At 55.4% G+C, this 27956-nt stretch overlaps 3 protein-coding genes and 1 long non-coding RNA gene across 4 annotated transcripts; 3 read left to right on the top strand and 1 right to left on the bottom strand.

Annotated features, from left to right (window-relative positions):
• The first annotated feature begins 107 nt into the window (after positions 1-107).
• Positions 108-5274, top strand: HOXC10 (homeobox C10). The gene is made up of 2 exons (XM_040234347.1): positions 108-1018; positions 4146-5274. The coding sequence occupies exons 1-2, from the start codon at positions 268-270 to the stop codon at positions 4421-4423; spliced, it is 1029 nt and encodes a 342-aa protein (XP_040090281.1). The 5' UTR covers positions 108-267; the 3' UTR covers positions 4424-5274.
• An 8730-nt stretch (positions 5275-14004) lies between these two features.
• On the bottom strand, positions 14005-15475 carry LOC120858351. Its single transcript, XR_005719833.1, has 2 exons — positions 14681-15475; positions 14005-14249 (listed from the first exon to the last, which is right to left on the bottom strand). It is a non-coding gene; the product is annotated as an uncharacterized LOC120858351 (long non-coding RNA).
• HOXC9 (homeobox C9) lies at positions 15043-17680 on the top strand. Its single transcript, XM_040234363.1, has 2 exons — positions 15043-15699; positions 17385-17680. The coding sequence occupies exons 1-2, from the start codon at positions 15162-15164 to the stop codon at positions 17627-17629; spliced, it is 783 nt and encodes a 260-aa protein (XP_040090297.1). The 5' UTR covers positions 15043-15161; the 3' UTR covers positions 17630-17680.
• Positions 17681-24098: 6418 nt separating this feature from the next.
• Positions 24099-27682, top strand: HOXC8 (homeobox C8). The gene is made up of 2 exons (XM_040234364.1): positions 24099-24609; positions 25994-27682. The coding sequence occupies exons 1-2, from the start codon at positions 24174-24176 to the stop codon at positions 26284-26286; spliced, it is 729 nt and encodes a 242-aa protein (XP_040090298.1). The 5' UTR covers positions 24099-24173; the 3' UTR covers positions 26287-27682.
• Positions 27683-27956: the final 274 nt, after the last annotated feature.

The following is a 27956-nucleotide window of genomic DNA, read 5'->3' on the forward strand; positions in this document are numbered from 1 at the left end:
TTACTCCATGCTGCGCACTCCGCCTGCCGACAACTTGACCCCGCTGACGTCACGGCCGTCTGAATCATCAAGGCCATTTTCAAATCCCATTGGTCTAGCCGTCACATGGTGAGGCTCGAATGCGCGGATAATTATGGAGCTGATATTTCCCCCCCTCCCTTCTTTTCCCTCCCGCCCCTTCAACCGCCCCCCCTCCCGGATGGGGGAAAAAAAAGATGTCAGCTCCTCCGCTGTAGTATTGCTCCTTAAAAACCCCTCTCTCTGAAAATGACATGCCCTCGCAATGTAACTCCGAACTCGTACGCGGAGCCCTTGGCTGCGCCGGGCGGAGGAGAGCGCTATAGCCGGAGCGCAGGCATGTATATGCAATCTGGGAGTGACTTCAACTGCGGGGTGATGAGGGGCTGCGGGCTCGCGCCCTCGCTCTCCAAGAGGGACGAGGGCAGCAGCCCCAACCTCGCCCTCAACACCTACCCGTCCTACCTCTCGCAGCTGGACTCCTGGGGCGACCCCAAAGCCGCCTACCGCCTGGAACAACCTGTTGGCAGGCCGCTGTCCTCCTGCTCTTACCCACCTAGTGTCAAGGAGGAGAATGTCTGCTGCATGTACAGCGCAGAGAAGCGGGCGAAAAGTGGCCCCGAGGCAGCTCTCTACTCCCATCCTCTGCAGGAGTCCTGCCTCGGGGAGCACGAGGTGCCCGTGCCCAGCTACTATCGCGCCAGCCCGAGCTACTCCGCGCTGGACAAGCCGCCCCACTGTGCCGGGGCCAACGACTTCGAAGCCCCTTTCGAGCAGCGGGCTAGTCTCAACCCGCGCGCCGAACATCTGGAGTCTCCCCAGCTCGGGGGTAAAGTGAGTTTCCCTGAGACCCCCAAGTCCGACAGCCAGACCCCCAGTCCCAATGAGATCAAGACCGAGCAGAACCTGGCAGGCCCCAAAGGCAGCCCCTTGGAGAGCGAAAAGGATCGGGCCAAAACCGCCGACTCCAGCCCAGACACCTCCGATAACGAAGCAAAAGGTAAGGCCGCCTGGGCCGTGGTCCGGCTGGGACGCTCGGGCACTGGGTCTTCGTGGCCCCGGGCGAGGGCAGGGAGAGGGTTGGGCCGAGGAGGCCCTGGACGGTCTTGGGAATGCGACCCCAGCTTGCGACTCGTGTCTGCTGAGCGCTAGGCTGGTGGCGCGTCACTTGGCTGGGGAAGGTAAGCGGCGAAGTGGAGGTGCAAGGCCGGCAGCGGCGGTGGGCGCCGATACCGGGGTGGTGCACACGGCGGGCAGCCTGCGGGCGCCTTGTGCTGCCCAAGGCGGGTGACCGCGCCTGGGTGTGTGCTGCCTTTGGTTTGCTTGCTCTACGTTGTTGTCCTGGGGGGGCTGATATCCCCCGCTCAGGTCAGAAGCTTGCAAAAAAGCTTAAAATGGCGATCTTGGGCCAGAGACTAAGGGAAGCTTGGGAGAAGGGGGATTTCGCTTTACTGCGTTTTCCCAGTTGAAAATGTTTCCTGCGAAGCGCGATTTGTTGTTTGTGGATCTGATTCCTGCGTGTGGTTTGGGCTCCTGCGGTTTTTGGCTCGGCCGGGGGCCTCGGGCAGCAGGGCTGGGGCCGGAAGAGGTGGAGGTGAAGGGCTGCCCGCTGCGTCCCTCCCTCCCCCAGACGCCTAGGCCGCCTATGGCGTTGGAACAGGGCATTTGGAATGTTGTTAAGTTTTTTGTCTTCCCTTTGAAATTTTTTTTCTTTTCCGTTTTTTCTAGTTGCATTTTAAAAAATGTAGTTTTCCCATTGGTTTCCAAAAGCAGTCTACAAATGAGTGGTTGGGAAATTGTGTGCATAGTAAGCGGTTTTCTCCTGCAAGGGAGTGTGGCTTTAGTTGGATTTCATTGTGATTTTGGTTGGCGAAGGAAAGCCTAGGCAGAGTTCAAGCTCAGAGTTCAAGATTCATTTCTGCTGAAGGAGCTGGGGGCCTTCAGGACCCTTCTCTGACACCTGGAGAAAATGTAAAGGAAAAGGGAGCAGTGGAGGGAGGCTGAGGGGGTTTTCCATGAAAAGTTGGAGCAAAAAGCATCAGAAAAGGCCCAACTGGCAGAGGAGGTGGGGGCAGATAAATTGCTCCCCATGTCACTGGCTGCTGGAGGCTGTGTGTAAGAAGGGCTCTGGGTGCAGAGGCAGATGAAATAGTGAGAACTGAGCAGACTGAGGGCGGCCTGGGTCTTGTGGCGCTTTGTATATGGATGCGGTGCACACGCATGCCTGGCGGCGACCTGTGTCACACTCACACACACGCATGCCCTCTCATACATGCACACGCACTCTTTCAGAGGGTGAGGGCAGAGCCTCGCCCTCTTGGGTCTCCTCTGCAAATCAAAGGTGGGCCCTGGCAAATCAGCCCATGGAGACCCTGGCCAGAAGATGGGCACGGGTGTGTTCCTGAAGGTGAGGGGGAGAGAGGCACACACACCCACGAAGCCTTGGTGGTGGCACGTGTTCAGCACAGAAGTTTAATTTTATACCATCTCCCCACACCATGGGCTTGGTTGAGGTGCAGATTTAGGGTAGGAAAAGCTGCATTCTAGCCCCACCAAAAGCAAAGTCAAGGTTAACAAGCCCACTTCCTAGCTCAAATTGCCCCCATGCCCGATAGACTCTCCTTTATCTCCTGCCATTCCCTACACCATCTAAACCCTCCAGCCCCAACTAATCCCTCTCTGCCTTCTGCCTGTGCCCTTCTTGCCTCCATCCCCCCATTTTGGTACCTCCACCAGGCCAGAGGCAAGCCAGCTTTGGGCCAGACTTCCCCACTTGTAATTTTTCCCCTTCCCCTAAACCCCAGTTTAAAAAATCAGTAGCACAGAGTTATATGTGGAGAGCCTTTGAACAATTTGGCAGGAGGCTTCAAGTGCAGAGGTGGGAGCAAAATTAAGGACATTCAAGTGTTTTAAACTAGAGCCTCAAGTTTGCATTTTTCTGGTGCCTCCTGGTTCCCCTAGCGCCCCCACCCCACTCCCCATCAAGATAAGATCCAGGAACCTGGCAGTTTCATTGGGCATAGAGGGGGATAGAGCACAGAGCCATCAGCAGAGTCCTTTGCTTGGTGTCCCTCTTGGGTCTCTGGACTCTGGGTTTTCTCCCTGGAAAAGATAGCCAAGGTCCCTTCTGCTGCATGAGGTTCATTTCAGCGAGAATGTGTGCCAGGGGGAGAAGCTATCCATGAGGGAAAGGGAAATACACAGTATATTTAGAATATCTCCTTATATAAATAGACATACATGTGCCTATCCCTGTGCGTGCATATGGGGAGGAATGTGTGTCGCTGCAGAAATGCACATATCTATGCACGCATGCATATCTGCATAGACGAGGCAGGAGATTTTCAGGAGGCTGCATTTCCTCAGGATCTCTCTCCCTTGACCTTAGGTCTCTGGCCAGGGCAGTTGTCTGAGGACCCCTCAGCATGCCCCAGAGCTGTTGCCCCTGACCTCTGCTGCCTGCACAAGCTCCCTGCCTCAGGTACTCCTGGGGAAAACAGCCAGGAGAGGAAAGGCTGGCGATGGGAGATCCAGTGGGGGCAGAGTCGCTCTGTGGCACTTGGGGTGGGAGTCAGGGCTGGGGGTCTGACTGGATTCAGAGACGGCTGCAGTGGCCTCTGGCTGCAGAGACGGGCAACCTCCCTGCCCTGAGTTGAAAGGGGCCAAAGCTCTCTGGGAATTGCTCAGGGCAGCGGGGTGGCCTCTGTTACCCAGTCTGAGGCCTGGAAAACACCTTTCCTTCTGGTTGGGTTTTTTTTTTTTCCCAGAGCTGGAAGGGAACAGAGAGGAGGGAGGGTCTGGTGGGGCTTAGAGAGCCCACCAGGGTCAGCAAGCTGAGAGAGAGCAGGAGTACTCAGAACCTGCTAAGTCAAGGTGGACTGGGGTGATTTAAATTTAATAGACACGTTGGAGGCAAGTACCGTCTGTCTTTCTTCACTGTAAGTTTAGACCCCAGAGAAATTCTAAAAGCCCTGAACCCAAGAGGACCCCACCAGCCAGGCCTGTGGGGCGAGAGCAGCTCCCCTGGGCTCCGTCAGCCGCCCCCACAGCAAGCTGGCTGAGGCTGCAGTGCTGCCAGGGTTTGCCTCTTCCAGGGATACTTATGTAAATAATGTTATTTTTAACAGAGGAGATAAAGGCAGAAAACACCACAGGAAATTGGCTGACAGCAAAGAGCGGAAGGAAGAAGAGGTGCCCCTATACTAAACACCAGACGCTGGAATTGGAGAAAGAATTTCTGTTCAATATGTATTTGACGCGAGAGCGCCGCCTGGAGATTAGCAAGACCATTAACCTTACAGACAGACAAGTCAAAATCTGGTTTCAAAATCGCAGAATGAAACTCAAGAAAATGAACCGAGAGAATCGGATCCGGGAACTGACCTCCAATTTTAATTTCACCTGAGCTCGGGGGCCACCCCTCCCCCTCCCTTCTCTTCCCCCCACCTTCCTTTCCCCGCCCCTCCTCCCTTTGTGCCTGGTGGTATATTTTTTTTTTTCCTCCCTGAGTATAAATGCAACACGCCTGCAAAAAAGGCAAAGACCTCAGACTCTCCTTCCAAGGGACCTATGGTTCGTGCTCCGAAGATGCGTCCACCTAAAGCATGAGAAATGGGGTGCTGGGGTGTGGGGTGTGGTGTGCCCACATAGATGAGGGTGGGAGTGTGGCTGGTGTGTGTGTCAACCCCTCACTCATGCACGCACTCACACATAGCATCCTGTTCTCCAGGCAAAGTTAAGGTCGAATCCACCCGATTATAGGGGGAAAAAAATCAACCAGAGAAGGTCTGTAATCTCGCAGAGCACAGTCAGAATCAGAATCGCTTCTTCCTTGCTGCATTTCCTCCTTAGAATAATAGACGTTTTGGAAAGTTCAGCTAGTGTTTGTGTGTTTGTTGTAGCGTCCAGCGCCTCTGCCAAACCCTCTCTGTGTCTTTACCTCCCAGTCGCTCTGAGAATCTGCTTGAAGTCTCGTATTTGTACTGCTTTCTGCTTTTCTCCCATCCTCCCAGCACCTCTACATCCTCCATCCACTGCCATCTCAGAAATTCCATTCAGAGGAACAAAAAACAATTTTTAAATTAAAAATAGAACATAGAGAAGCAAAGACAGAATGCCCTTCCCCCAAATATTACCCTGTCCCTGTCTGGGAGTTGTGTTATTTAAAGATATTCTGTATGTTGTATCTTTTGCATGTAGCTTCCTTAATGGAGAAAAAAAAAATCCTAATAAATTTCCAGAATCGTAATCCTCAAATGGGTGGTTTTTTTGTTTTTTAGTGTTTTTTTTTTTTTTAGCGACACCCTCCCCCCAAAGAGGCTGAGTGTGTGGATGTGTGTGTTTTGTGTTTGACTCATCTCCTAGAGCCTTTCTAGAACGTCTCTTGGCGGGTTTAATGTAAGTGAGAGACCATAACGTTGATTTAAATATTATCCAGGTGACCACAATAAGTCAAGGTCATAAAACAGTAATGTCAGGACGGTCTTGGTGCGCGCGAGGTGGATTTTATGATCTGCAAATATAATGTGGTGCTGCAGTAAGAGATGCATTTAAAGGTGACTGGAGGAGGGAAAGAGGCAGAAAGCAAACTGCAACCTTGAGGAGCAGACGGATCCCATTGCCTGGGGTGCTGGGCCAGGCGCACCCCACTGCTGCTGGGGCAACCCCAGGAGCCCCCCACCTATCCAAGGAGAGGAATAAACTTAACCGCCGGAGGGGGATGAGGAGCTGAGCCCCCCCCCCCCCTCGACAGCAGCAGCAGAAGCGCGGGCAGTGGCAGGAGGAGGAGGCAGCGACAAGGTAAGAGAAGCGGTTTCTTGTTCTTCTCTTGGCGGCGGAGTGGGGACTAGCGGCGTCCCCAGGTGCCCAGCGCGCGTTGGGCAGAGCAGGGTGGAAGGTGTTCTGGGCATCTTTGCTTGCTGGGAGCCCAGGCTTGCCCTGTGGCAGCTCGAAGCGGAGGGCAGTGGCCACAAGCTCCCCTTCCCTGACCCATTGCCTTGGGGTTCGGCAGTGAAAGGGGTAAATTGGTGGGTTTTGGCTTCTTTCTTTACTCGGTCACTCAGGGTCGCCTGGAGCTCGACACAGGGGTCTTGATGTAGCTCAGTCTGGTCGTCTGCTGAGGGGAGGCAGAAGGAGGATGGGCTGGTGAGGGTTGGAGCTTGAAGCTTAGGTTCTCCTGCTTTCTGCTGGTTTAGATGTGAGCCTTAGCCAGGCTCTCGGTCCCCACTCGCTCTGGCTGTGGGGTTTTGCCAGGCAAGTGGCCTGACTGAAAGAGGCTTTGGAGTGGTTCGGACACACACGGACGAAGGGAAGCCAGAGTTCAGCTGAGAGACGGAGAGGATCAGAGGAAGCCTAGGAGGAGAGCACAGGAGAGCCAGAAGGGCAAGACAGGGGACCCAGCCTGCGAGTGGAAGGACACTCCAGCCTCCCCCAGGGCCAGGGCCAGAGGCAGGGGATAGCCCCACTGCGGTGCTGGGGGCGGGGCGGGGGTTTGGCGGCTTGAGGTCCCATTCACCAGAGTCTCCCTGAGCGATTGCTTAGACCAGAAGCTGATGAGGCAGTCAGACCCCCTGCCCACCCAGCCACCCAGAGTCTACCCTCTAGTCCTTAGGGAGGTTGTGGGGGCGGAAAGGGGGACGGGGCTGAATTTCTTCCTTCCCCAACCCCCTTCCCTTCTCCTCCCGATAGATGCAAAGCTGAATCTCCCGCCCTGCTCGCTCAGCTGATCTGTGGCTTAGGTAGTTTCATGTTGTTGGGATTGAGTTTTGAACTCGGCAACAAGAAACTGCCTGAGTTACATCAGTCGGTTATCGTCGAGGGCCCCAACCCACCTATCCCGCTCCTACCCTCCCCAGTGGGACTGCTCCCTAGGTCCCCTCCTAGACAGGGCAAAATGGGTACAGACTAAGGAGGGCAAGCTGTGAGTGGGGCCACACAACAAGTCTGGAGAACCCCAGTTTATCCCGTCCACTCAGCCTGTCCCAATCCCCGTGCTTGAGGAAGAGGAGTTTTTCCTGCAGCTATTGTTTCCTGGGCCCAGCTGATGGAGACAGACAAAGGAGGTCTAACCAATTCCAAGGAAATTCAGGAATTTGAGTAAGAGGTGGCCTGGCGGGCCAGCTCAGCTGGGTAGCAGGGTGGGGCAGAATGATTAGAAGAGAGAAGACCACAGAAATAGAAAGGAGTCTTTGAAGGGTTAGCTTTTCCCACTTGCCACCCCCAAGGAAAAAAATATCTGCCTCCAGTCGACTGGGGCTGGAGCTTCTTAGAAAAGTGGGGTGCGTGGGGGGTCCCAGGAGCTGGGGAACTCTGAGCGCCAGCTCAGCCATCTCCTCTTCCTCTTGTATAGCCCCATCCCCAGGAGAAGGGCATATTTAGGGTGTTAGTAGGCTAGAAGAAAGTCATCAAGTCCAAGTAGAAACCCCCCACACACACCCTACTGGGAAACATCAGGGCAAGAATCTGGCTCTGGTCTCTTTCTAGCTGTCTGTTGCCTGTAGGCCTTGGTCTGTTGTGTCTGTGCCTGTCAGGCAGCTGCTTGTCTTTGCACTGTGTGGAAAGGTCTGGGTGAACGGAGGCTGCCAGCGCCCACCATTATCATATTGTTGGAGAGGTTGTTGGCTGATGCCAGGGAGGAGGGGAGGACCTGGAGTAAAGGGGCATTGAGCAATGTGCAACTTTGCAAAGCTTCTTCCCCTCCTTGCTCCCTCTGGTTCCTCAGTTCTGGTCCTGGTTGCTAGAGAGAGGGCTCTCCAAACAGGTTTCTCTGCCTCCAGAGAAAAATGGGGAGGGTCACGGAAAATGGAGAGGTACACCCCTGCTCTCAGACTGGGAAAGAGAAAGTCAAAAGGCAAAGGACAGGTTCTTGGTTCTCTTACTTTGGAATTATTATGATTATTAAAACATTAGAAACTTTCAGACAGGGAAACAAAGTCATGTCCCTGTAACACAGTATATCCATGAAGTTTATTCATGCAGTTGTCTGCTGGGGGATATATTGAACCTTGCATGCGTGTGGGTTTCTGTTTCTATATCTCTGCCTCCTCCAGGCTTTCCCAGATCCCCTGTATATATTTTTGTGCATACTCATGTATTTTTCTCTCTCTCTTATACAAAGAGATCCCATGGAGATTAGAGGAGAGAATAGTAATAGAGCTTCCCTTCTCCCCAGCTGAAATTGTCAGTCTGTCTTTCTGTCTGTCCCCCAGCCTTTTGTAAAGGGGAAAAAAAAAAATCTCTTCCCTTGGAAGGAAGTGCTCAAATCGCCCTATGGCTCCCAGGGAAATGGGGAAGTTTTCAGAGAGGAAGGCCAGCTGGTGCGAGGCAGGCAAGGGCTTCCCCGGTTTGGGAGCCCTTGGCAGTCTCTGAGTTTTCAGGCTGTCAGAAGCTGAGGGCCAGCTGGAGTGAAGGGAGTCCCAGGCAGGGGCGGGGTGTTCAGGAGTGCCTGGCTTTGAGACAGTGTCCCTGATGGGCCGAAATTTACCAATGAACGACTTCTGCGCTTTGGGTCTCTCAGCCCCAATTTCCATTTCAGAGCTGGTGGGCTTATAGGGGGGTGGCCACAGAGCCATGGGTCTGGGTGTCCCCCCCCAATATCCTGGGGAGTGGGGTGCATTCTCACAGGGCCAAGGTGAGGGCCAGTCTGGTGGCCAGGGTCCACCGCGGGGCCCTGGGGCCGTGGATCATGGCTAAGGCGATGGTGATTATTTATTCGCTTCGCTGGAGGGGAGTCTTCAAAAGAAACAGCGTGAAGAGGAGGGAAAAAATTATCTCTCTCGTCTGTGGATATTAAGATGGATTTTTATTTCTTAAAGGACCCTCCCCGCCGAGAGCGCATAAGCGTAAACTTAATATATGCTCTGCAGCCCAACTCCAGAAATCGCAATAAAAGTTAAAACCTCCCCTACTGGTTTTTTTTAATTATGATATGGGAAAGAGGAGCAGGATTTATAGAGCTGAACTCTCCGCGTGTAAGTGTTTAAGACTTGCGGGAGAAGGAGGAAGAGGCAAGAGCTCGCCAAGGAGAGCCTTGGTCTCTGAGATCTCTCGCCGGCAGCGGGGCGCTCCGGCTTAGGCGGCGGATCATCTGTGGCCTCCCTGGGACCTCGGCTCCCGGGCACCCTCCGGCCCGGCCCACCGCCCTGCCTCGGCTGGCTCGGAGATGCGGCCCTTCTTGAGAACAGGTGAAGGGCAGCGGGGCCGGGGAGAAGGGGCTGCGGGTGGGGGCGTCGGGACACTGGGCTTTGTGTGGGTCCCGTGCAGGGGAGGAGGTGTGCAGCCCCGGGCAGGGCCGCGGCCCGAGGGTGGTCAGCGGGCGCCTTGGCTCGGAAGGGTGTCCGGGCCGGGCCCCGAGAACACGGACAAGGTGGATTGTGTGAGGACTTTGGCCGCAGATGGAGCGGAGCCGGCTCCCAGGCGGAGAGGCCAGCGGCGAGGCGGGCAACCGGATGTTGAGTCTGTAGGAAGGACCTTGAGGTCTGCTTGGTTGTTTGGGCTGCCGGGGGGCGGCGGCCCAGAGTGTGGAGCGCGCAGTGCGCGGGGCTCGGCGGCCGGCGTGGGCGAGGCAGCAGGCCTGCACACCTCTGCAGCCGCAGGCCGGGCCCAGGACGCCTGAACTGAGGCCGACCAATGGTCAGAGCGTGAAAAATAAATGCAGTTCAGGGTCTTTCTTTCTTTTCTACATCAGAGGTCTTTTCTTTTTTGTCTCTTTCGGAGATACCTGGATTTGGTCCAGAACAGGTTGCCCGCGGGAGGGCCCCGCGAGCGGCGGCGCGCGAGGGAGGGAGAGAGGGAGGGAGGGCGAGGAAGAGGGAGGGAGGGAAGGAGGGCGGGCAGCGGCGGCTGCGGTGGCCGGGGCTTCCCTCCCCCGGCGGAGGCGGCTGCCCTGCATCTGTGGCCGTGGGGAGCCGAGGAGCAGGTAACGAAGGCGCTTCCCGAGGCGGGACTGGACCAAGCCAGAGGGACCGAGTCTTCTGGGTCTCTGCCGGACGCCCTGGAGGGGAGAGAAGGTAGGGAGATCGGCGCCCTCCCGCCCTGGCAGAGAGGCCTGGGGAATGTTGAACCTGTATTTGATTTCAGACTCACACTCATGTTGTGAGTCTGTCTGCCTCCGGAGATGCGGTTTGCCTGTCTGTCTGTCTGTCCATCTGAGACGTCCTAAACCCTAGGCTGTCCAGCCAAAGGCTGAAAAAAATCGGGAAAAATTCGTCGGAATGTGCACTTTCATTCATTGGATTCTCAGTGGGGCTGGTGGCTGGGTTCCCAAGTTGGAGGGCGCTTTCCTCCTGCTTTCTGGACGCCAGAACCTCTGGTTCCCTCCGCCATGGGCTGTTTCCGGCTCCAGGTTCGCGGGTTGCCCTGAGGTTTGAGGCCAGACAGCTCCTAGTCTGGCAGGGAGGGCGGGGGAAGAGACTAGCGGCTCTGGCTCCTTAATTGTACTTCGAACCCGTATTGTCTCTCCTTTCGCCACCTCCGCTTCCTCAGTCTGGGCTCCAAAGTCACTGCAAATTTCCTTGCGACACATACATCACACAAAGATCAGGTAACCAGGCGCCCAGGACCACGGGGGGCTCCAGGCGGAGAGCACCCCTAGCTCTGGGGCCGCTCCTCCTCCAGCCACTCCCCAGGCTGGGAAACCAGATCGGGTTGGGGGAGCGGAAATAGCCCCGTTTGCTGCGGGGCGCAGGGCAGGGGGCCGGAGGGAATGCAGGCCGTGGCGTTGAGAGGGCCACGTTCACAGGCCCTGGGGGTTTCACTCCTGCTGGGCTTAGCGGCTGGACTCCTGGTGTGTAGGGATCCCGGATACCCACCTGGGGTGGGGGCAAGACGCTGGTCTCCTCGCGGCGGGCCAGGAGAATTCAGTTTCTGCTTCCAGCGCAGGCCTGAGCTAGGAGGAGTTGTGTGTGTGGGTGTGTTTTTCCCAACAAAGAGGGATCAGGAGAGAAAAGGGGGGAAAGGAGTGGGGAACCGAGGAGGGGCGGGGAGGAGGAGAGGGCAGCGGAGAGGTGAACTGAGCCCATTTCAGGGGGAGAAGGAAAACGAAAGCAAATGGAGCACGCAGGGCCTCCTCCGCGCAGGCGGGTGCTGACGAGCCGGGAGCGGGCGCCCTGCCTGCGGCTGCGGGAATGACCCGCTGGGGGACGGGGAGAAAGCCTGTTTTAAATATAATCCGAACTTGACGGTGTGGATTGAACCGGAGGGAATTTAAATCACTAAAAGGGAGGTGCAGGGCCAGGGGAGGGGATCAGTCTAACCTGTCTTTCTGTCTGTCTGTCCTGCCCACGGTGGTGCTAGCTTGATTGTGATCCCAGCTGTCCAGGTCTGAGGTGATGTAGTCAGGGTGCTCCTCCCCCTGAGGGGGCTCTCCTCTGCCCAGTGCCGTCTTTTGGGGTCAGAAGAGAGCTCTAAGAACCACAGTGAATGCACAGCTGCTAGCTAAAGCTGGGAGTCCTCCCATCTCCCAACAGGGACTCCCAGTGGCCTCCAGTCCCTCGGGCTCCCCATCGGTGATAAGGAAAATTGAAGGGAGTGGTGGGGGTGAGAGGGAGTCTGGGAACCTGGCAGGCTTAACTGAACCTGGGAAGACAAACTCCTCTTCTTGGTGCTCCCACATCCTTGGTGCCCTCCAGGTCTGGATTTGGGGAGAGCCCCAGGGTCTGCTTCAGAGCTCTGACTTGCCACCCCACCTCCAAATGCAGAGGATGGGGGTACCGTCCACATGTAGTTGTGGAACCCGAGGGACCTCGCCTGGTGGCCTGGTGAACTCAGGAATTCTCAGCCTCTTCCAGCCCCCCTCCCCCAGGCTGCCTCTCTTAGCAAGGCCCAGGCAAAATGGGGCGTTGGTGGGGAGGGGGCTGTGGGTGAGGCCTGCTTCCAGATCCACAGCTGTGTCTGTGCCTGAGTGGGGAGGGTCTGAGTTCATGCTCTGAAACGAAGGCGACAACCTCCCCTCAGTCTCACAGGGAATTTGATGGCAGCAGAGAGCGTGGGCCTGGTGATCCTGGCTGCCCCACTGCTGCTGCCTCTGCCGGGTGGGCAGGCTACTCAAGAGTTGAAAAGAAGGTGGTGGCCTAGCTGGGTAGGAGAGAAAGGGGCATTTGTTTACAGCCACTGTGTCTGGGGGGCTTTCCCAAATAGTAGAAGCCCATAGGAGAGAGGCTTTGGGGGCAGCTTCCTTCTAGGAAGACTGAGGTAGGGGCACATGGGCCCTGTCCCCTGGCGAAGACGAAAAGGAGGAGCCGGCAGGCTTGAAACCTTCTCCTTCATCCTGTCTTCTTTGCTCCTTGATTGAGAGCGTGGCTCAGCTCCCAGCTGCCTGGGTAGCTGCCTGGGCTGAGATAGGGTTCTATATCCTGGAGGCCTGGTGTCCCCACCTCAGCAGGTCGCCCGGGAGGGGCAGGAGAGGAGGCCTCTTCCTCCTTTGTGTCCGGACAGAAGTGGCCGCCGCGCCCAGAGCCAGTCCCGCGGCAAAGGCCTGGCCAGCCAGCGGGTTGCACAATGCCACGGCTGCTCGGCCAGCCCGCGCCCTGCCCCGTCCTGCCTGCCTGTCGCCGCCCTTCCTCCGACTCTCTCTGCATGCCTTCCTTTCCCTGCTCTTTGCTCTCTTTTCATCCTGCCTCCCCTCTTTTCTGTCTTTCTTCCCTCTTTCTTTTATTCTAATCCGTTTTCTTCTTTCTTTCCCTCCTTCCTTCCTCCCTTCCTCCCTGGGGACCTGGCGCCGTGCTTCAGTCTTGCTGTCGCAGACTGTCTCGGGCTCAGTCTCTCTCAGGCTCTGTCCCCTGATGTCCTCTTGGTCACAGTCTGGCCCCGGGCCCTCTGAACGCTCCGCGCCTCTGCTCAGCATTGCCAGCAGCCACCCAAGAACCAGGCAGGGTCCCCGCCGCCAGGGCTGGGGGGGAGGCGCTGATGGTGCTGGGGATTTGGAGGAAGCCTAGGCAGGGGGACTGTAACCTGCAGTCTTTTCCTTGAACTAGTGAGGGAGAATTTTTGATTGACAGCTAACCCAGCTCCATCAAGGCCAAAGAGATATTCTGTTTCTTGCTGTAATTTGACTTTTCCAAAACCAGTCCAGTCAGGGGGAGGAGAAGACAATCAGAGCTGAGGGTGAAGAGGCTGAGGCCCCGGGTCGCCTCTCCCCAACCGGGTACTTCTCACATCCCCCCCATGTGTCGAAATCCCAGCCCCGCTAGACCGAAAAGGAGAGAACCCGAGAAGGGGAGGAGCAGGGACTGGGGTGGGGGCCTGGCAGGCTGGGGTCAGTGCTGCGGGCTGCAGACAGACCCTTCCCCCTCAACTTTCCTCAACCCCCCCTTCTCCCAAACACACACACTACAGTCTCTGGAACACCCCTCTCTAGCCCTTCTCCTCCTTAGAGGAGACAGGTTGACAGAGATGCAGGAAAAAAGCAGCCTCCGCCCCCTCCCACAACCCCTGGTGTTTGGTCCCCTCCTGAGGACAGGAATGGGAAAAAAGAGCAGACATCTCCAGTCTGAGAAACCTTGTCCTTCCCTGCTGCCTCAGAGCCTGTGTCTTTGCCTCAGCTCCTGCCTGTTTCCCTTGGCGCAAACTGGACCATTCCCTGCTGACCCTGAAATTGCACCCCTCCAAATTCACTCTGCCCTGTGTCTCTGGGGATATCACCTGCTCTTCTCCCCTACCCCCACCAACTTCCTTGCCCCTCTCTTGCACCCACACTGAGAATTTCCTGCTTGCCTTTGCCCACCTTTGCTAAACCACCATGGGACAGTCTGATGGAAAGCAGAGGGCTGGGCAATGAACCCCAAATTCAAGGAGGAGGGTAGCAACCAACTTACTGAAGGGGGGAGGAATCCAAGTTGTGTCATCTTCCCTGCCATCACACTGCCCCCTCCAGAATTCCTGTGTCTGACTCCAAAGAAATTGCCTTCTCCCATTCCTTCATAGCTTTTTTTCGTTCCAAAAACAGCCTACAATTTTATTTAATGAAAGACACATTTATGAACAATCAAATGATCCTCATAAAAATTTTATTGAAGGACGTAAAAACAAGCTACTTGCCCACGACCGAGGTCGCTCTCTCGCCTTGCCCGCTCTCACCCTGGCTCTCTGCAGACAGAGCCCCGGTAGTGACTTCTTTTTTGGGAGGGAGGGTAGGATGTCTCAGAGATGGAGTTGAGGGCAAAAGAGGGCGAACAGGAAGATGGGACGGGGACACCCCACTGAAGTTGTGTAGATCTCTCCTCCACTTCTTCAGGCTGGCAAAGAAAGATAAAGATACAGACAATAAATTTAAAATAAAGACGTCTGCATATCTGTGCCAAAGCAAAGAGAGGACTTCTGGTGACAGAGGTGTATAAGGTCCCGAGGTCCTACCCCTCCCACCCTTGGGCCACCTTCCCCAAGCTTCCCCTGCCCCAGATTTGGGGGGCTGAGTTGGCCAGTGGCAGAAGGACGCTCCCCTTTCCCTCCTTCCCTCCCTCCACCCCAGCTTCCCCAGTCCCCTCCCACTCTCCCTCCCTCGCTGCTGCTGCTCCAGAAAGAAATACATACATACACACTATTTAAAAACGCATTTTTAAAAGCCACGTTCCGAACTGACAATCGCTGATCTCGGCTCGCGCAGAGACTGCGGGAGCGTCGGGACCGACAGAGACGGATTACGTCAAGAAATAGTTCCTCCACCTACCTCGGCCGGCCTCTCCGCCCCTGCGGGGCTCCAGCGCCCAGCTCAGTTCCGAGGGTCCGGGAACCCTGGCTTCGGGGACTGGCATTGGCACCCCATTAAGAAATCCTCCCGGGGGTGGGGGCGGAGGCCATCTGCTTATGGGTGGACACCGGCAGGGACTTCTGTGCTGAGATGCGAGTTGTCCTGAGGGGGCGGCGGGTTCTTGGGTCCAGAGTTGCGGACCCCCAGGAAAACGCAGGTCGTGGGGATCAGCAGAGAGAAGGGGGTGGGAGAAGGGGAAAAAAAAAGCCAGGAAAAAAAGCCCCTGCGCATTGATCCGCGCCGTATTTTTGGGTAAATACGATCACGTGGGGGCCGGGGAGCCAATGAGCTGCGGGGAAAAGGCTGGAAAAATAATTACCTGCCTTGATTGTTCTGTGAGCAGATAAAAAGTACATATACAGTTCATACAATAATCTTATGTATGTAAAACCCTGTTACGATGTCGGCGACGGGGCCCATCAGTAACTATTACGTGGACTCGCTCATCTCTCACGACAATGAAGACCTCCTAGCGTCCAGGTTTCCGGCCACAGGGGCTCACCCCGCCGCCGCCAGACCCAGCGGTTTGGTGCCGGACTGTAGCGATTTTCCGTCCTGTAGCTTCGCGCCCAAGCCGGCAGTGTTCAGCACGTCGTGGGCGCCCGTGCCCTCGCAGTCGTCCGTGGTCTACCACCCGTACGGCCCCCAGCCCCACCTCGGCGCCGACACGCGCTACATGCGGACTTGGCTCGAGCCGCTGTCCGGCGCCGTCTCCTTCCCCAGCTTCCCGGCCGGGGGCCGTCACTACGCCCTCAAGCCGGACGCCTACCCCGGGCGCCGCGCCGACTGCGGCCCGGGCGACGGCCGCAGCTACCCGGACTACATGTACGGCTCGCCCGGGGAGCTGCGCGACCGCGCCCCGCAGACCCTGCCCTCGCCCGAGGCGGACGCCCTCGCCGGCAGCAAGCACAAAGAGGAGAAGGCCGACCTGGACCCCAGTAAGTTGGGAGCAATTTTCCTTTACAACCCGCGCGGGAGGGGAGGGGAGGCCAGGCGGGGGGAGCGGATTACAGCCCCTCGGAGCGGTGCAGGGAGCGCGGGAGAGGGGTGAGGGCGAGGACTCAATAAAAGCGAATTACCTTGGGGAGCTTTCAGGGGCAGGAAGGTCTGAGAAGGGGGCCCAGGGAGCCAGGTTGGGAGAAGGCTGAGGGGGTCTCCTCTCTCAGGAGCTGGCTTGCATGAGACACACGCTCCCACACTCCCAGCCCAGGGTTTTTGGCTCAGTCACTACTTTCGGAGAAATGCAGGCAGGGCCAGGGGATAGGGTGGGGGCGAGGTTCATTTTATGGTTTGGGATGAGATGGGGGAGAGATGAGGAGGACACTGGGGATAGAGAGGAAATAACCCCAAGGAGAAAAGCCACCCCTACCTCCCAGGCAGTGTGGGGGTCCTCACCCCACTAGAGATTCATAAAACAGAAGGTCCATGGGCTTCTCCCCCAGGAACCCTGGATGAGAGGTCTGAGGGCTTTCTCAGCCTGGGAACTTGGAGGGATCAGGACTTCCAGAGTTGAGGGAGAGAAGAGGGGTCCCAGTCTCCTTAAACTTGAGAGCCCTCTTCTGAGGCTCTGCAGGAGACAGGGATGGGAATGGGGGTCAGGGAGAAGGAATGGGGAGAAGCATCTCCCCAGATTAGAGAATTGCACACACACACACACTTCAGTCAGGGAAAGGGGAGCCTTCTGAGTATTGCAGAGAAAGGCAAGGGTAGGTTTTTTTTTTTTTGGGGGGGGGGGTACAGGTGAGAGCTGCAGGGCCAGAAAGAAGATAGAAGGGAAACAGCAGGAGGAGGGGGTGCAGCCCCTGGGTGTGAGGAAATGTCTGGGGGAGACCCAGGAGGGGGCTGCAGGAAGCCCCCTCAGGGGCCAGGGCCTAATTATACCCCTCTGAAGGCTTCCCTCCTTGCCCTCAGCTACTCCCATAAACCTGAAATTGGAGGCTGGCTCCTGCAGAGCCTGTCCTGGGGCTGGCAGGAGGAGGGGGCACTGGAAGCCAAAGAGGGAAGCTAAGATACAGGGGAGCCTGTCCCCAAGGCCAGCAGCTCCCTGGGGAGAGGAGAAAGGCTTTTCCCATCCCAGCATCACCCTGAGAATTCGCCTCAGCAGGGTTGAGTTCGAGAGCGGAGATGGGGCGCTGGAGAGGGTGGTGAGGGGCTTGGGGACTCTCAGGGTCAGGAAATAGAGCTGCTGAAATTTCAGGACTTGGTCGTGGGCTGGGAGGATGGGAGGGGGCAGAGGAGGAGGGAAGTGGGGAGGAGAGAGACCTCGCTATAAAAATAAAAAACAAGAGAGAGAAGCGTTTATGGGCCTATGAAACGGTTGGGAATTTGGACTTTTTATGAGGATATTCTCGAATTACTACTCTTGAAGCTGAGGAGGACCAGACTGTAGAGGCTTTGATAGCTTCGATTTCCTATAGTTTTAGGTGCTGGAAACTGAGGAGGGGAAAGATAGGGAGGGGGGAGATTGCAAAAGCAGTGAGGGGAGGAATTGCTAAAGCAAACGTGTCCAAATTCAGGGTCAGTTATTGGGTTTGGGGAGCCTGGCTGAGCCTGGGGATGGGGTGGCAGGGGTCCTGGGCTGGAAAGGGGCTCCACTGACCCCTGCCTGTGTTTGGCCCTCCAGGCAACCCCGTGGCCAACTGGATTCACGCCCGTTCCACGAGGAAGAAGCGCTGCCCGTACACCAAGTACCAGACGCTGGAACTGGAGAAGGAGTTTCTCTTCAATATGTATTTAACCAGGGACCGTCGGTACGAGGTGGCCCGGGTTCTCAACCTCACCGAGCGGCAGGTCAAAATCTGGTTTCAGAATCGGAGGATGAAGATGAAAAAGATGAATAAAGAGAAAACCGACAAGGAGCAATCCTAAACCCTGCCCCAGCCTGCTGCCTCGCACAGCCAAGGGAAAAACAAAACAAAAAACCCACAAAATACCCCAGCCCAGGCGGGAGACAGCACTGAAAGAAAAAAGGAAAGAGCAAGATAGAGAAAAGCCAATCGGTTTAAAAAGGAAAAAAAAAAAAAGGGAAGGGGAAAAGGAAAACTCTTGCAATTTGGGAGGGTTCAGTGTTGAGAAATTGGTGTTTTAGAGTTAGTTCTACCCAGCGAGGAGGAGGAGGAGGCGGGGAGAGAAACCGCGTTCTCTTCTCCCAGCGCAACTGAAATAAATGACACACATAAATGTGATTTTTTTTTCTCCTTTCTTCAGAGAAGCCAGTACTTGAATCGCTATATTTCTATTTTTTTTTCATGTATTGTATTTGGTCCGGGCCATCGTTCCCCAGGCCTGGGGTGCTCTATGTGCAGATTTTGTACAAACACACACGCGCACACACACAACATACACAAGTATGCTTCCCAGCCCAGGAGCTAAAAGGCGAGGGCCGGGGACCATGCCGCAGGCTGGGTCCAGCGGCACAGGCCGGTGCCTCTGGAGTGTACATAGCAGTCTCCTCTCATCCTCAGAGTCGGTCCTGTAACGTGCTTCTGTTTGTTATGGTAGAACAGCTCTGTGTTAATATATCGAAGTCATTTAAAAAACCAGAAACCCAACTGCATCCAGTTCTCATTATTTCTCCTCCTTGTCGCTCCCAGGCTTCTGACGTGGAGGAGACAAGTGCTTAGATCCTTTAGGGGAGGTGGGAGCCAGGCAAGGGTCTCCCCCTGCTTCGGAAGGGCAAGTGCCCACCACTCCTCCCCAGGCAGGGTGTGATGGGGCTAAGAGGCTCCAGGGGGGTGGTGGAGGCTGCTGAGGCCCGGGTGCCGCCTGTGCCTTCCTTGGCTGGCTGCCTGTGAGTCTCCTGGTAGCTCGATGGAGTCCCTGGGGGTGGGGGTACGGCATGAATGGTTTTCCTTGGCTGTAATTAATTGTAATAATTTATGAGTACATGAGATCGGAGGGAAGAGATAGGTAAAGATGAAGGTTGCGTGCTGGGTGCAGGCCGGGGCTGGATTCCTGCCTGGCTGCATCAGTGCTTTGAGGGGTGTCTTGGTGGGGGGGGAGGCTGCTAAGGAGGGTGTGCAGTGAAGGGGAAGGCCCTGCAGGCCTCAGGGAACTGGACAGGCACTGGACACTGAGAGTGAAAGAAGATGCAGAGAGAGAGCAGGGAGAGAGAGTAGAGAGGGAAGAAAGAAAAGGGAGCAAAGGAGGGAGAGAGAAGAAAGATGGCAAAACCAATGCAATCAAGATTAGATTTCGTTTCTATTTCTCAGTGTATTCTCAGTTCCTCTGTCCATCTCCTAGTTCTCTCTTTTCTATTCAACCTCTCTATCGCTCTGGTGCTTGATTTGAATGTTGATCTGGGGGTGAAGTTTGAATATTGATCTGGGGGTGACAGTGGTTATGCTGAGCAACTGCAGCATTTCTAGGAGATCCCGAGGCTAGGGCCAAAGGAAGCTGGTCAGGGATTAGCCAAAAGTGGGGTGTTCTCTGGTGGCTGTGGGACCCCAGGGGCGAAGATTTGGGGATATGTGTGTGTAACAGCAGCCCAGTGGGGATGGTCGATTGCCTAGCACCCCAAGAGCCTTCCCCAGAACCAGCAGTTTTCATCTGTTAATCAGAAGCAGACTCAAGCTGCCGGGTATGCTTCAGCCCAGCGCCCCCTTTCTCGGAAATCCCCCAATCTGGAAACTATTAAACTCAGACTGCTTGAAATATAGCCCTTTAATATCTCAGGCTGCCCATTTTGGCGAGAGTGCAGGGTGTTGCTCTGAATACTTGGGGAATACCACCGTAAAAGAAAATAATTGGGGACCCCAGTTCCTAAGCAGCTCCCCATGGCCATCACCTTACGGGATTGGTGAGGCACTTGTAGGGACCAGCCTCTTCCCATCATTTGAATCTCCTACCCACTCCTCCTATTAAATAGCCCAGTTTCAGGGGCTGGAGGAAGGTGGGAAGAGGTGAACGTTTTATTTTTGATAATATTTTGAGGGAGACAATCTAAAGTTGCGGTTTGGTTTTCCCAGTCGCTGAAGCACCCCTCCTCTTTCCCGCTTAAGAAGAGACTTCCCAATTCCAGAAGCGATTGTTTTCTTGGTCCTTTTGAAAGGTGCTTTGCCTGTAGTTTTCTGGCTACCTCGCTCCTCCTCTGGGACCCTGGCCTCAGTTGCGCCCCGCGCGGAGGTCAAGGCACCCACCCATCTCCCTCGGTCCTGACCGCGGGGACTCAAGCTTCTCTCCCGGCCCGAGCTCGGCGGTGTTTCCGGGCCTCCACCCCGCCCCTGCTCCAAGGCCCTGTCGCCTCCCCTCGTCCGACCGTCAGCGCGGCCTGCTTCCTGCGGCCCGCCCGAGCCGGTCTGGCTCCGGGCAGGAAGGAGGGCCCTGACCAGAGCGTGGGATCCAGAGTAGGCCCACGCGGTCCAGCCCACGGTTCAGTACCAGCTCAACCCTCCAGCCTGCAGGTCAGGATTGGATTCGATTTTTATTGTCATTTGTGAACTCAAACCACAACACGACACACATCTAGGGAAAGAAACGAAAGCTAGGGACGAAAGAGGGGCTTGCAAACGCCCCCCTGCCCTAATCCTCCCCTCCCACCTCTCCTCTGCTCCTTTGTCAGAATCACAAAACCCTAAAGGTTGTTCCACTTGGGAAGGCAGAGGGTAGGTACATTTCCGAGGCCCCGAAATGCCACTTTTATGGCGCTGTTTGTCTCCCTGCGCTGGATTCTGAATGGGGCCGAACAAAACAGCAGCGCGGAGCTGGCTAGACGTCTGGGCTTAATTGTTTTATGGTTTAAATAAGGTGGACACTCTTTCCTTTGAAATCGGATTATAGGAATGTTTTGTCTATGGCCCACGGAGAACAGGACCTCACTGGATGGGAGGGAGAAGTGGAGAGAGCGCGCGTGAGAGAGGGCTGGGCCACAAACCAGGGGGCAAAGAGCCGGGAGAAGTCAGAGTCCCACCCCAAAGTCCTGCAGGCGGCGGCGGAATAGGCGGTACGGAGCAGGAGGCAGGGTAAGAGGAGCGAGGAGTTTAGGGTGCGCGCCACGGGCAGGCGGTCGCGGGAGCTTCGGTGCGTGTGTCTGCATGCGCGGTGTTCCGAGGCCAGAAATGCGCCTGGTTGCGGGGAAAATCGCGGCAGTTCCTTTTGCACAGTGTCTCAATGCGGGAAGGGAGGGTGACAAAAAGAGAAAATAGTGTAAAACCTTGGACAAGGTTTAGTTCGAGGATTTAGAAAACAAAAGAACAGCGCTCCTGGGGAGAGGGGAGTCCCTTCCGGGAACCCCTCTCTTGCTCATTCATTTGGAAACTCCTTCCTCCTACCCCCGACCTTTGGGTCAAGCCTGGGGACCTGCTTGCTCTTAGCTGCTGGCTTTTTCTCGGCCGAACTGCATTGGAGCAAGTGGACGCGAGGTGGCGCTGTTGCTCAATGTTAGAGGCGGCGGCGGTGCCCCCAGCCGGCCTGGCCGCACTGACATTTGAGGCCTGGCCCCGAGGAGCAGCGACTAAAAGGTCGGGTGCCCCGGCCCAGCCCGGCCCCTCTGGCTCTGAGCAAATCAGTCCTCTCACCTGCGAGGTGTAAATAAATCGCGAGTGGCGGCAGGAGATGGGTCCTCGCTCTCCCAGCAGACTCGGGAGGCTCAGAAGGGCGGGCGTTGAAAATAATCGCTTTGCGCAGGAGATAAGCACGAAGCAGGCAGCGCGTAATTAACACGAAAAGGCAGAATGACCCGGACAAACGAACATAAATCCACGATACCTAGGAGGGCGGTGCAGGCCTCGGGGCGAGGGACGGAGACGCCCCAGCAAGGATGGCTGCTTGCGGTTCCTTCATTTCCAGGCTCGAGGAGCAAAATCAACCAGAAACATGTAAAAAACAATCAAATGAACTAAAGAGAAAAGGCGAGGGACCCTTGAAAGGGGAAATCAAGTCCAGTCGGGGCTTTGGGGACTGGTGGGCTCTGAAAGCAGGCGATGGATGAAGCACACTCTGGACAGTTGCATTCCAAGACACAAAGGCCCGGAAGGATAGCTCTGTGGCAGGATTTTCGCTGGCCCATAAAATGTTGAGATATCCCCCCACCCCCTAAAAGATAAGGCACAGGCCCCAGAGCGGATATGGCCTGCCCAGCCTCTGCTTTCCAGGAGGGAAAGGGAAAGTATTTATGACAGTCCCCAGTGACCTAGAAGCTGGGAGTCCAGAGTCTGTCAGTTCAGAACCTACAGAGCAGGCTCAGAGAAGGCAGAGGCTGAACCAGGGCTGCAGCGCGCTCCGGTAGTGGAGGAAATCTCTGTCATGTCCCCCACCGCCCTGGACCCTGCAGCCCTGGCACGGCCCTCTGGCCCTCCCCTCCTGCGGCTCCGGGGTCAGAGTTATGGGTTTGGTGTCGCAGAGTTGGAGCAGTCCCCACCTCACTCAGGTGGGGGTGGATTCCTCCAAAGTCAGGGTATCCTGATCTCTTGCTGGGGCCCCAGTGGTTCTCCTTTGGGAATGTGGCTGAGAGTGACTATTTCCCCAGCAATTATTTAGATACAAGAGGGGAAGACTCATTCTCTCTGCATCGTCCTCCCCTGCGCTTTCATTCCTTCCTTCATCCCTAGAGCTGGGCTCCGGATGGATAGCGAAGAAAAAGATCTGATTTTCTAACTGCCTCCTTCCTCGTCCAACCCTGAAACTCCAAAACGTGGAAGGAAAATAGGTAGCATTTTTTTTTTTATGATGCAAAGAGCGAAAGATGCATGTGTGTTTATCAGGTCTTATTTTCATATATGTCTGGGTGTGCACAAGTGTGCACAGCATCTGTGAAGTGTCAGGGGTGCTTTCTGATAGTTGAGTGGGTGTGCATTTGATGTTGTTTGCGGTGGAAGAGAGCATATACAATATGTGTGGATCCTGAGTATGGCCCTGCATTGCCCTTACATACTGTGGAGGGGGAGGGCCAGAAAAATCATTCTTTTTCTTCATTCACCTGCACAGAGCACATGTGTCCACAGCTCTCTTTCTCCCTTTTCTCTCTGTCTGTATTCAGTCCATGTAACTGTACATGTTTATGGCCAGAGAAGGGTGCTGATGGGATAAGGGTCTTTTATCCATTAGCATTAACTTGAATTTACCCAGTCTTGGGGATGGGGGAAACCCCCCAGAGAAGTGTGGGCAAATATTTAAAGAGTGTCTGTTGACAGTTCCCATCCACATCCTGGCCTGGGCAGCCTGCCTGGGGGAGTTGGGGGGGGGCGGATGCGGTGAAGCCAGGAGGCCCCTCCAGGCCAAACTGGCATTTCCTATGGGGTTAGGGTATGTGGGGACAAGTAAGAGGCCTGCTTTAGACTCCTCCAACCCAGATACAAGGGGTCTCCTAAGAAGCAACCTCCTGGATCAGCCCAGCCAGAAGCCAGAGAACCACAGCTGCCTTCTCCTTCTTTTCCCACCAGCGGCTTTGCTCTCAGAGCCTCCAGCAAGCTCGTGGCCATTGCCCAGGGTTCCTGCCTGAGGCATGAGCTGGTGTCTGAAGGGGCAGTGCAGCCCTGACTGGGTATGTGGAGAGTCCTTGCCTCTGACCCTCTCTACTACCCACAGCCAGCTGACAAGGGATCTTAAGAATCTAGGGAGGACAGGGCAGCTGGATAGGGGCAAGAGGGTTCTGATGGCTGAAGTGTCTGGGGATAAGATGTGCTTTTCCTTCTAAAGTCCCCAGACTTCAGGACCCCCTGGGGAACCCACCTTTGGTTGTTAGGGGACCTCTCTCTCTGGTTGGCATTCAGCCCCCTCGGGGGTCTTATACCTGTTGAGGTAACCTGAGTTGACCTGCTGGCTCAGGTACCTCTCTCTCTGAGAGGAAGGAAAAGAAAAGGGAGGAGAGGCACCTTCAAATCTGAATGCGCACCTTGGAAAAGCTGGCCCCAGCCATTAGCTGGGGCTGGCTCACCACCACCCCCCCCCCCACATACCACACCCCCATCCCTCCCCCTTCCTCCCCTCCCCTTCTTCCAGGTCCCCCCAGCCCTGAACCCCTCTACCCCCCGCCCGCCATCCCTCCCTTCCTTCTCTCTCTCTCTCTCCCTCTCTCTCTCCCTCTCTCTCTCTCCCTCTCGCCTGTCTTCATGTCGTGGATTGATGAACGCGAATCGCGTGTAAGCGCCGCCACCGCCGGGAGTCTGAGGAATTCGCCTGGGCTGTTAAAGGAAAGAGCTAAGTGCGAGAGCGCGAGCTCTACCTACCGACAGTGAAGAGAGCCGCCGCCGCCGCCGCCGCCCGCTTGCCCGCCGCCGCCCGCGCCCAGCCCGGGAGCTGCGCCGCCCCGCCGGCCGCCGGCACCCAGGCGCCCCCCACCTGCCCAGCCCGGCCCGCCGCCCCGGGGAGCCGGCCGGCCTGGGGATCGCTCCCGGGGGGAGGGCAGTTTCGGGGGTCCCGGGCGGGGGAGTCGGGAGCCAGAGGGGAGGGGGCGGCGGGTTTTCATGTGCCCAGCATGAGCTCCTACTTCGTCAACCCCCTGTTCTCCAAGTACAAAGGCGGCGAGTCCCTGGAGCCGGCCTATTACGACTGCCGCTTCCCGCAGAGCGTGGGCCGGAGCCATGCGCTGGTGTACGGGCCCGGCGGCTCGGCGCCCGGCTTCCAGCACGCCTCGCACCACGTCCAAGACTTCTTCCACCACGGCACCTCGGGCATCTCCAACTCGGGCTACCAGCAGAACCCGTGCTCGCTGAGCTGCCACGGAGACGCCTCCAAATTCTATGGCTACGAGGCGCTCCCCAGACAGTCCCTTTATGGGGCTCAGCAAGAGGCGAGCGTGGTGCAATATCCCGACTGTAAATCCTCCGCCAACACTAACAGTAGCGAAGGACAAGGCCACTTAAATCAAAACTCGTCTCCCAGCCTCATGTTTCCATGGATGAGACCCCACGGTGAGAAGCCTTTTCTCTTTCCCCCTTGGTCTCCCGCGCTCCGGGGTCTTCCCCCCCCTCCCTTGCCTCCTTTTTGTCTGCCCTCGCTTTCCCTCCTGGCTTGGGGCTCTCTCGGGCCCCACCCCTGGGCCTGAGTGGGTTTCTGGAGGTTGGGAGGTTCAGCTGGGGATGGGGCACCGGGTTTGTCTGGGAGATTTGGGGGGTTGGGGTAAAAGTGGGGGAAAAGGTGGTATCTGGGTGCAAAGGGTTAAAAAAACGTTTTCTCCACCTCTTGTCAGTCAGTCAGACTCTCTCTCTCCTCCTCTTTCTCTGTCTGTTTCTCTCACCATCTCTAGTCAAAGTTGGGGAGGTGGCTGGGAAGGAGTGGGGGACCCTGAGGTTATCAGCCTTTGGAACAAGCCAGTTTCTCCATAAGGCAGAGAGCCCCAGTCCAGGACAGTGGCCAGGCTGTCTTGGGATGAAGACCCCTGCTTCCCTCCCCTGCCTGGGTCAGGGGGTGGCAGGACCCCAAGGACAGGTGATCTACTTCTCTAGGGTACCCACCACCTCCTCTCAGAGAACTAGCCTTAGGGCCACTACCCCAACTTTGCTCTACTTCCCTCAGTTGGAGAGAAGAGAGGGAGTCAGAAAGGAGGGGGAAAAAAAAAAGAGTACTGAAAAGGAGGGAGGCCATGTAGGTTAGAGGGCTCTGAGGTCCAGAAGACCCTCGCCAAGCTGCCCCCCATCAAAGGCTTGTGGGGTCTTCCTGAGACCCTCAGGGCAGCCCAGGTCATGAGCCCCTCCAAAGGTGGCCCCTCATCGCCCAATTTCGAAGTAAAAGGGGAAGCTAGAAAGCGACAAGTTCCAGCGAGGATGGCCCGTGATTTATTTGCTGATCTCCAGTTAGCAATCAGGCCAAGCAGTGATACATTCTAGGAGATCAATTATTTTTCCTCCTTGAAAGGCATAAGGCAGAGAGATCTGAAGAGGGGCAGTGAGCAGAGCCCCACATCTTCACCCCCAGCCCTTTTGCCTTCCTTTTGGAAGAAGGCTCTGTCCCCAGCCCTGCTCATCCAATGCCCCTCTGCACTTGTAAACAAAGCTGCAAGGGCCAGTTTCCTGGAACTGCAGGCCTGGGGGGACTCTGCAATGCTCCCTTAGCCTCTTCCAGCCCCCACTTTCCAGACAGATCCTAGTCCCTGCCCCCACCCCTACCCTACCTCCCAAGGTGAAGCTAAACCAAAACAAACCCCCCAAACTTTCCTGCCCTTGCCTGCTCTGCCTTTTCTGCAGGAGGGAGGGGAACTGGGGAAACCAGAGGGGGGGATTTCAGGGGAGGAAGAGTGACAGGGGAAAGCCAAGCCCCTACCCAAACATAACCAGACTGGGCTTCTGTTCTGTCCAGCTCCGGGGCGGCGCAGCGGAAGGCAAACTTACAGCCGGTATCAGACCTTGGAACTAGAAAAGGAGTTTCTCTTTAATCCTTATTTGACACGAAAGCGTCGGATTGAAGTCTCTCATGCCCTGGGACTGACTGAGAGACAAGTGAAGATCTGGTTCCAGAACCGAAGGATGAAGTGGAAAAAGGAGAACAACAAGGATAAACTGCCCGGAGCCCGAGATGAGGAGAAGGTGGAGGAAGAAGGAAATGAGGAAGAGGAGAAAGAAGAGGAGGAAAAGGAAGAAAACAAGGACTGAGCAAAAAAGAGACATCCCCCCCTCCTTTAGCAACTCCCTTGAAGTTTCATTTTATGGTAGCAGATAAATTGAGAAGTTTACGACTGTCATTTGCTTTTATAGAGAATAGAATGACACTCACAACTCTAACTACCTGTCAGATACTTGCAGCTCTGGTTTTATTACCTTTGGACTTCCCCCCATCTTTATTTGTTTGGGGGCTGGAGGGGGGAGACTGAGACACAGAGAAAAGTTCCGAGTCTCTGTCTCAGTCGTTGCCCCAACACACACACTTCTCCCTACCCCCACCCTTCCTAGTCTTGCCTGGATTTTAAGGTCTGAGACCTGGCGCCCTTTCCCCTTCTCCCGGCCCCTTCTTGTCACATTGCCACCTCCCTGCTTCTCTGGTATTTATTTTAGAGGGGAGCCCCCTCAAAATGCGGAAGAAGACTTGTGGCTTTGTTTTCATGCTAGGATTAGTGTCTTAGATTGACTTTTTTTCCCAAAGGACAGAAAAAGTGAAGGAAGGAAGGAAACGAAAGGGAAGATGTTCAAAGACATTTTAAAAATGATAGCAAGGAATATCCCCTCTCTCTCCCTGGGGGTCCCCACTTAGACCCCCTTGACTTTCTCTAGGAACCTGACGGAAACCTGAAGGAGAGGAGGTCTCCCCCGCCCCCCTCCCTTGTCATGGGGTAGAAAGGCGCCTGCCTGCAGTTGCCGCTCAGATCCTACCTAGCCATCCCATGGTCACTCGGGCCCATGCCTTCCTCCCCTTCAGCTGTCTAATTCCTGTTGTTGGGCCCAGCGTCCTCTGAGCTGCACTGGTATAAGCGCTCAGAAATCGCCATAATCATGAAAATAATAATAATACTGATAATAATCATAGTAAATCTTTAACATACTACCTAAAGGGAACCTGCAATAATCTTGAAAAAATAAAAAAGAGAAATTAAAAAAAATCCTAATACAGGAGAAAAAAAGAGAAAAAATTTAAAATAAAAAAAAAGAAAGAAACCTCCAACGTATTTTATCACTACCTATAGGAAGAAATCCTGCTTTGAGAGTATTTGTAATGCGGTTTTGTTGTCGTTTGTTGCTGCTTATTTCACTAAGAAAAACCCAACAACTGAGACTGCCTAGCCCGCCGGTCCTGTGCGCTTTTATTGTGCTTCTAACCCCAGTAGAGTAGAACTAAATCGCACTGAATGTATAGTTAACTGTCTTGAATTCTCTGTTTATGCAATGTGCTCGAAAGAAAAACAACGTTAAAATATATCTATAATAATAATTTTTGGTCATTCGTCTTTATGTCCAGCTATGAATGTAGATTTTGTGTCCCGGCAGCAGCTCTGTTTCTGGTCGAAGTACTTTGTATTGTATACGTGAGTCATAATAAAAAAATGGAGAAAAAATATTTGAAGCTGTAATGACTGGCTCGATTTTTCCCCATCGAACCCTCGTTTTCTACCCCCTCCCCTCCTTACCCTTTTCCAATATTCTAGTAAAGGTTTCCTCCACTGATCTGACTTGGGGTTGGGGAGCACTCACATGGAGAGGAGTGGAGAAGCTGAGAGGCCTGGCTGGGCTGGGAGGGCAGGTGAAAGTGGGGAGGTGAACAGGAGGAGGAGAAGAGCAGAATGCCCTTGGGAGAACATTGGCTCCAAACAAAGTGGGTTGGTAGATGCCAG

This window comes from Oryx dammah, unplaced genomic scaffold (assembly GCF_014754425.2).
Source record: "Oryx dammah isolate SB20612 unplaced genomic scaffold, SCBI_Odam_1.1 HiC_scaffold_29, whole genome shotgun sequence".
In the NCBI taxonomy this organism is placed as follows: Eukaryota; Metazoa; Chordata; class Mammalia; order Artiodactyla; family Bovidae; genus Oryx; species Oryx dammah.